The sequence below is a fragment of the Gavialis gangeticus genome, unplaced genomic scaffold, assembly GCF_001723915.1.
Source record: "Gavialis gangeticus isolate Ggan-Ray unplaced genomic scaffold, GavGan_comp1, whole genome shotgun sequence".
NCBI lineage: Eukaryota > Metazoa > Chordata > Crocodylia > Gavialidae > Gavialis > Gavialis gangeticus.
Window position 1 is genome coordinate 48370087 of NW_017728996.1, and position 7720 is coordinate 48377806.

The 7720-nt window shown below is 49.2% G+C and overlaps 1 protein-coding gene across 2 annotated transcripts in view; it reads right to left on the bottom strand.

The window, feature by feature from the left end:
- STRA6 (stimulated by retinoic acid 6) overlaps positions 1 to 7720 on the bottom strand; it is a 46199-nt gene that overhangs the window by 5900 nt on the left and 32579 nt on the right. For both annotated transcript variants that reach the window (XM_019504453.1, XM_019504452.1), the window contains 3 exons: positions 4342 to 4417; positions 3950 to 4083; positions 1088 to 1205 (listed from right to left, as the gene is read on the bottom strand). In XM_019504453.1, the coding sequence (XP_019359998.1) occupies positions 1088 to 1205; positions 3950 to 4083; positions 4342 to 4417 (328 nt within the window). The remainder of the gene's footprint in view (positions 1 to 1087; positions 1206 to 3949; positions 4084 to 4341; positions 4418 to 7720) is intronic.

Consider the following 7720-nt stretch of genomic DNA (forward strand, 5'->3'; position numbering starts at 1 on the left):
CCCCCCCCCCCCCCCCCCCCCCCCGGGGGGGGGGGGGACCCGCATGGAGGATGCTCAGCCGGGTGGCTGGGATGGGGCCGTGGGTGGGTGCAGATGGATCTTGGGGTGGTGACACACTGCCTACATGCCCCTGGCCCAGGCCCTGTGCTGTCACTGCTCCAAGATCCCAGACACAGCATCCTGCCTGCCTGCAGCCCCATCACATCTCCCTGGCCATGAGCCATGCCACAACATCTCCCAGCCAATTTCCACAGATACTCCAGGATCACAGGGCAGTGCCAGCACGGGGCCACAGCTAAGACAAAGCCCCGATTCTCTGGGCAGGGAATGGATCACAGCTCTGCCCCGACCCCCCGCTATCACCACCCCTTGATCCCAGGGGCTCCATGGAGACCTGCCAGAAGCCACACAAGCACGGTACATGGCCAGGGAGATGGGATGGGGCCACAGGTGGGTGAGGAGCTGCAGCCAGAGCTGGGTCCAGGATTTTGGGGCAGTGACAGCACAGGGCCTGGTCCCCATGCATCTCTGCCTGCAGAATCCATGCTCATCGCAGGGGCATGCAGGCAGTAGATCATGGCCCTGCCCCAGGCCCTGGTCCCACACTGGCACTGCCCCACGACCCTGGCCTCACCTACAACCCCATTCCACATAGGGAGTTTTGATGAGCTGTTGAGCAGGGTAGGGAGAGGGATGCTGACCCAGCCTGCAACAGCTCAACAAAACTCCGTATGCGACCCACAGGTCCAAATAATTTCCCACCCCCAAGCTAGATGGTTGCCATCTATCCCAAATCCACAGAACAATCCTAACCATGGCAGATCCAATTTTATTCTGCAATGGAAGGGGCCATATTTACCTGCCCATCATAACACTGCTTTTCAACCTGCAGGTGGAACATCACAGCATGACAAAATTAACCTCACCTCATTTACAGCCCAGCCACATCAAGGACAAATGCTCTGCCTTGATATTGTTTGCCCAGCTTCTGCAAATATTGTGGCTTAAATAAAAAGGTCATCCCATTCTCTGTTTCTTAGGTCCTATGCTTCCCCGAGGCTGTCCACCAAGCCGGAAGAGCACTCACCACATATTTTGCAGGATCTTAAAAAGATGCATGTGTGTACCAGACTGCAGAGGAAGGACAACAAGGAAAGTGAATCCCGCAGTGCAGATGAAGAAGATCACTTGCTGAAGGATGAGACCTTTGAGAGACAGGCACAACATATGATCAGCCATAGTGGAAGGGATGGGGAGAAAAATGCAAGGAGATGGGCAAGGAAATTTAAATCACACCCCAATGTATTGGCAAAATAGCCACCAAGTATTAAATAAGGGTGGCCAGGAAACAAGATTTCTATTTCATAAGAAGCCTCCAGGTCTCTCCCCCAGTGAAGAACAAAAAAACCATTTCAACTTCCACAGACCTATGTGGCAAAAGAGATGCTCCAGGAAAAAATCTAAATCAGTGACCTGTAATTGGGGTGTCAGATTCAAGTCATACTTGATTTCCCTACCAATAGCACTGTCTCATTTTCAAGGGTAAGCTGAAAGTGTATGCCACCAGAAATTTTACCATAACTGCGAGACTTCCCAAGGAAGCAGGTGGTGAAAACAAGTCTATGTTACTACAAACACTTAAATTTTGACAAGTCAGTATTTTCTGGATTAAAAAGAAAAAAAGGAGACATTGTTTTAAAAAGGCCCCTTGACTGCCTTAATAGGAAGGCATGAGGTGGATGGGAGTGATATCTCCTTTAACCCTAGGCCCCATGTTGCACTGATGTTCCTCAAAACTGCAGGACTCCTGCACCAACACTTCAAGCCCTCTCTCCCTTATTTTTCCTCATGGGGTTGCTCATGTATCTCAGGGAATTAGAGGAGGAAGAGCATCCTCCCTCAGAGTAACTGGAGATCTTCCAGCAGAATGTATTCCAGCTGGGTTCAGAGAGAAGCCTCAAGTGAATTAAGCACCCGGTTCACATTGAACTTTGATAGGAGTTGGGATAGCCTACATTTTTCAGCCAGTACCCAAGTGATTTAAAACAATTCACATTGTCAATGGGATTTGTGCTTAAGTGACATGGATGCTTTTGAAAATTAAAAAAAGCGACTCCAGACACCACTCCCCTTGACTGATTGGCAAATCCCAGCCTAATCCCTGGGGTGCCTCCAATCTTTTCCCTTGCCACCCAAGCGTTAATTGCCTAAGTCAATCTCAATCCTCCAAGAAGACTGCAAGATTGCCATTCCCCCACCACCACTACCCACCCCACACATACGTTTTTGATTATTGGATTTAATTGGGGTTTGGCATTTTCTTGCCACTTGGTTCATTATCCCCATGGAGAAGAGCCATCTCTAGGGCTTGAAACTGATTTCTAATAATCATCATCACACTGAGATAAACAGCATCCCCAGCACCAGCGTTTCATTTATCCTGATCTACGAGGCAAGCAGTTGGAGTCCACTCAACACGTAGCCAATTCATTCAGCTCAAGTGCTTTGCTTTAATGACTTAAAAATAGAGAGTTAAAAAACCAGGAGTCATGTTCACAGCATCTGGGTGTGCAACACTCGCGTGTATTGTTATTACAGTAGGCCTAATGCAATCTGTACTAGAATCCCTCCCCCAACTCCGATTGCTAAGGCAACACTCAGCATTGAATGATGGTACAAATAAGTCTTCATTTATAAAGCTTATGCCAGGTTACTGCTGGGGACAAGATTTCTCCTGTGCTTCTACAAATCAGATACAAAGGCAGGGTTGTTCCAGCTTCCAAACCAGATGTCTGCATGGAGGGTTAATTTTGGGTGGTGGGAGAAGAGTTCAGTCTTCCCTCAGCCAAACTACTTTAAAATCAGAGATTGGCAACCTACAGCTGGCAGAGCCATTTTATCTAGCCCGTGGCCATGGGGCTTCCACAGTGGGAAGCTTTGTCCAGCAGCTGGGAGAAGCAACAGGCGCACTATAGGGAGAAGCAGCAACTGCAACTCTGGTCCCAGCCACATCGGAGGGACACTTTGCTCCAGACATGGGCCACTTCCAAACTCCAGGACAACACATTGCCAACCTTGGACTTCAGTGGTCAAGGAGGAGGGCACCGGCTGACCTAGTGCAATCAGCCTGTAGAATAATAGGATATTTTACCACACCAGGGGGGTGAAATTGTCTGTGTGCTCTGGGCTGGATTTGGCCACAGTGTTCCTCATAAGCTAGACCCAGCTCAGGGTATGGAGCGGCAGCAGTTGCAGTGAATGGGGCAAAAAACAAACTACAACTCTTTTGAGAAGCCACAACAGGATTTGCACCCCATTTTCTAACCAGTCTCACAGGTCACCACACAATCCCAACTAAAGGGTCATTGTTCTGATAGATCCATCTATGCACCAAGGCCCAGCCTGAAAACCCATTTTAGTCATATTAGGTTTAGGGCACAATAGTAAGGACCTTGAGGCAAGACATTCAACCAAACTCCAGCCAAACTATATAGCTACCATCTTTGAAACAGTCACATCTGCATGAGTGGGCAGCTTTCCAGCAGTCAGCGTCTCACATAAACTATGGGAGAAGTCCACTACATCTAATAAACAGGGCACTGATGAACTGATGTTCTGTACGCTAGACTTCAGCCATTGCTTTATGTCTCTGCCAGCCATTTAGCCAGGAAAACATTTAGGCCAGATACAGGATCAGTATTGCTAGCTTTGATGTAGTGGCCCAGATCTGTAGCTAAGTAAAATTAAGGTCTCTCCACTGATTTTCACTGGAAGTATGCTAGATTACACCAACTGGGGATCTGACCCTAAAAATCTCTCAATTATCCCCTTAACATTTTTTTTTTTTTGTGGGTGGAAACAGCCATTCCTGCAGGGAAGAATCTGTTCTTCTTCTTCTTCCCACTCTTTGACACCTCTTTGGCCTAGTTTCTTTCGGAAAACAAGTTACCCAAGCAGGCAAATGCAGCCTGGAAGCTGGCAAAGCTCATCCAGCAGAAGACGGCCTGTTGAGAAGGGCGGAGCGCCTGGGCGGGATAGAAGACATCCAAGACAGCCCCTCGGTACAGAGCCTTCAGATTGTTCCTGTGACGAGAGAGAGACCTAGATAGCCCAGTTCGGTTACACAGCTGAACTCAGGAGGGAAGCATCTGGGTTATACAAGCAGGGATATCCCAATTCAGAAGGCGCTTAGGACACGAGGCCAAAAGGCAGAGCTAGAATAATAGATTTCCTTCTCTCCCCCCCCCCCATATCCTTGCAACTAGGAAAATAGATCATCGGGGGAAAGGGAAGAGTCTTAGGGAGATTTGGAAACCCAGCAAGAGAGAAATAGGCTATCACCTGTGCATCACCAGGGATCTCATCAGCATGGCACAAGTCAGCAGGAAGCAGATCACCAAGGAGCAGACATAGCACACTGTAGGGGAGCAGACAGACAACAAAATCAGACATCCAACCTTGAGCAGGACTAGCTACAGGGTCCCTAACCAACCAACCTAGTCACTAAGTTTTAGGACTTTATTGTTGAGAAACTCATGCTGTTGAAGAAGTGCCGAATGGGCAGAATGGACCAAACCCAGGGTCCATCTCCAAATGGGTGTTGCAGCACAGGCAAGGGCATCATGTCATCCCCCAGCACTGGCCCAAGCTAAACTCCACCCCACTCCACCTAGGAGGGAGTTCAGTCTTTGGCCCCTTTGCTGGGGCTGTCAAAAGGCAGGCAAGGGGGTGCGCAGGAATGCGCTGATGCTAATGCCCATCCATTGCAAAAAGGACTGTTTTGTAGACAAAGCTCTGACTACAACTTGGGTTATGCTCCCAATTCCCTGTTTGGCCATCACTAAAAGGTCTCCACACCTCCAGTTCTCCATCTATCCCCTCTCACTTCATGAGAGTCTAAGGAGGTGCTTGGCTGTACTGAGGAATGAAGATGTAGGCAGACAGAATAGGCCAGCTCAGGTCATTAGGAGCTCTCTCAGTGACAGCTGCTGATGACTGCTGACCCAGTCCAAATAGAAGTCATCACCCCAGAGGTTTAGAGAGGTCCTGTATTTGTTATCAGCCAGCCATTCTGCTCCCACCCCAACACGCGCTTATCGAGACTACAAAGAAAAGAAGACCCCCCCCCCCCACTAACAATTAGGAGCTTTTGAAATGTCACTGCAGAAAGCAGCCAGTGTAAGTGTGAAAGGGAACGACAGCCTGTAGAAGTGTATGTGGAAGGAGGGGGTGGGGTGGGCTGGGATGGAGATAGAGACATCAGGGAAACAAATCGCAGGCAGAATTTTTAAATGCTGCCCCATTTGGGACAAAGGCAATGCCATTATTCCATGCATGGCTAGGACAGGCCGACTGTACAGGGAAGGGGCGGGGGGTGGGCAACCACACTAGCCAGAGGCGACAGAGCCAACAGCTCATCTGCCTATCATCCTGTCAGGGGCTTTGAATTACCCAGTCACCCCCCTCCACACCGGGGCTTTGTAGTTCCGCTCACTAGATGCCATCTGCTCAATTCCAGCACATATCAAAGTCCTCCCGAACAATAGCATCTGTAGCACAGAATTGCTGGCTGGGCATAAAAATCTCCCCTCTTCCCCCTCCAAGCCCCCCTTCCCTTCTTGGCATTCATCAATGCTCTTAGCTTGCTGGCATGAGACCAGGGCTTAGCATTTCCCTTTCATGTCTCCATCACTCAGCCGTTTGCAGAAGCTTCTGATTTTTTAGAACTTTGCTGGTCAACCTGGTTGGGGCGTGAGCAGCAGAGAATGGTTTGTGGGTTCCAGCTTTTAGATCCCCCCCGGCCCCCATGTCTTTTTTCTGTCTAGATTAGGCACTTCCAGAGCCTTCGATTACTACAGTCTCCAAGCACATCCATGTCCAACTCTCCACAATCCCCCATGTTACAATTATCTCCACAACCCCCTGGGAAGTTAAGAGAGACTCTCTCAAGGTCATGCAAGACAGTCAGGGGTGGAGGACAGAATGACACTCAGCTCTCCCTGGTGCCAAACTACCACCTGAACCTCTGGCATAGCCAAACCCCTCCAAACCTTCTTCCCAATCAGGCCAGGGTATCAGTACCTAGGATGGTGGTTCTCAACCAGGGTGCTATGGCACCCAGGGGTGCCATGAGATCCTTTGAAGGGTGCCCCAAGGTCTGAGGATAAGTGAAGTGTGAGGAGATGAGCAGATAAGTGCAGGCTTGGGCTCAGTCCCTAACTGGCCTTTCTTCAGCCCCCACTACACAGCCCTATTTATTAAGCACTGTAATAAATAAGTTTTTGAAGTGGGACACCACTCAATTCACCTAAGTTACGGAGAGGTAACTTGAGTCTAAGGAAGGTTGAGTACCACTATCCTAGGGGTCCCCTGTAATGTATGCTCATTAGCATAACCGACAACCAGATGGCAAAAAATAACGAAGCAGAATTGGTGCCTCCAAGCTGAAGGGAGAGAACGCTTTGTGGCATTCAGGGAAAGGTTATAAGAGACGAGACGGGCATTCAGTGGTACAAAGGGCCGTTAGACATCCATATTCCACTGACTATAAAATGGGAGTTAGGCATCCATCTCCTAGCCTGGTCTTTGGAAAGCCTTCCTGATGATGCATCTTTCCAGGACATTGAACCAATCCTCAAGGTAAACATATCTATTTTAAACCTTTCTATGGGCCTATTTAAAAAGGTGCCCAGAATCCAAGAATTCCTCCATAGCCCAACAGCCTCACCTAGAAACAGGCACCCCAGTGAGCTACAAGAGGGGCCCTTTAGACCAGTTGCAAGCCCCAGCTCAGGCAGGTTATTTGCAGCCTTCCATTTTTAACATGCTTTGCTGGACTGGGGAATTAAAGCATAATCCAGAGCCCACAACAGTTCAAGAAGAGACTTCCACCGATTTCTTGGAACGATGGCAACGCTTTCATCTCCAGCACTTACCCAGCCTCCCTAGATAAGCAAATCAGGAGGCCACCCTCAAGCCTTCTAGACCACGGTGTATTGGAGAGGTCACCAGGACCTTCCATACATATGCCTAGGCAGGAGTACAGAAGAGAAGAAGAGGCTTCCCAGACCTTCCATCCCCCCTTTAGACCATTGAACACTAAGGCCAGACCAAGTCCAGAGGCTGGTCATATGTGCATCTGGGAATCAAACCCAGGAGTTTCTACCACTGCCCCACAACACTGGGCAGATGAGCAAGGAGAAGTTTAGTAACATGCCCAGGAGCCAAGCCAGGACCCCAGAGTCCCAGCTGCTGTTCTAAGCCCCAGAACAGACCATATTGCACAAGATAGACCAGCTGATAGGCACCACTCAGTTAAGCAGATGCGCTATTACCATGAAGCATTCAGTGTAGCAAATGGTTCTGCTAGTTCAATTCACTTAATCATTAAGCAGGAGAAAACCCACACAAGCAGCTGCTCGTCTGCTCACTTTGGGGAGCTGAGATGCTTCACTTGGCCTGGGCTGCCTCACTAACTGAATAGGGAAAGAGCCTTAATGTCAGGAGCCCAGAAATTATTTACTATTTTTCAAACCTATGGGCAATTATTAGCATCACACAGGTCTGCTACCACTGAGACAAATAGCTCGTTTCTAAGGTTCTCAGGGAGCTCCAGGACAGAGAGCATGCATGTGACTTCTGTAGGAAAGAGCGAAGAGGCAGCATGAAGATTGGTTACCTCTTGCTCTTCGCGGGGGGGGGGGGGGGGGGGGGGGGGCCC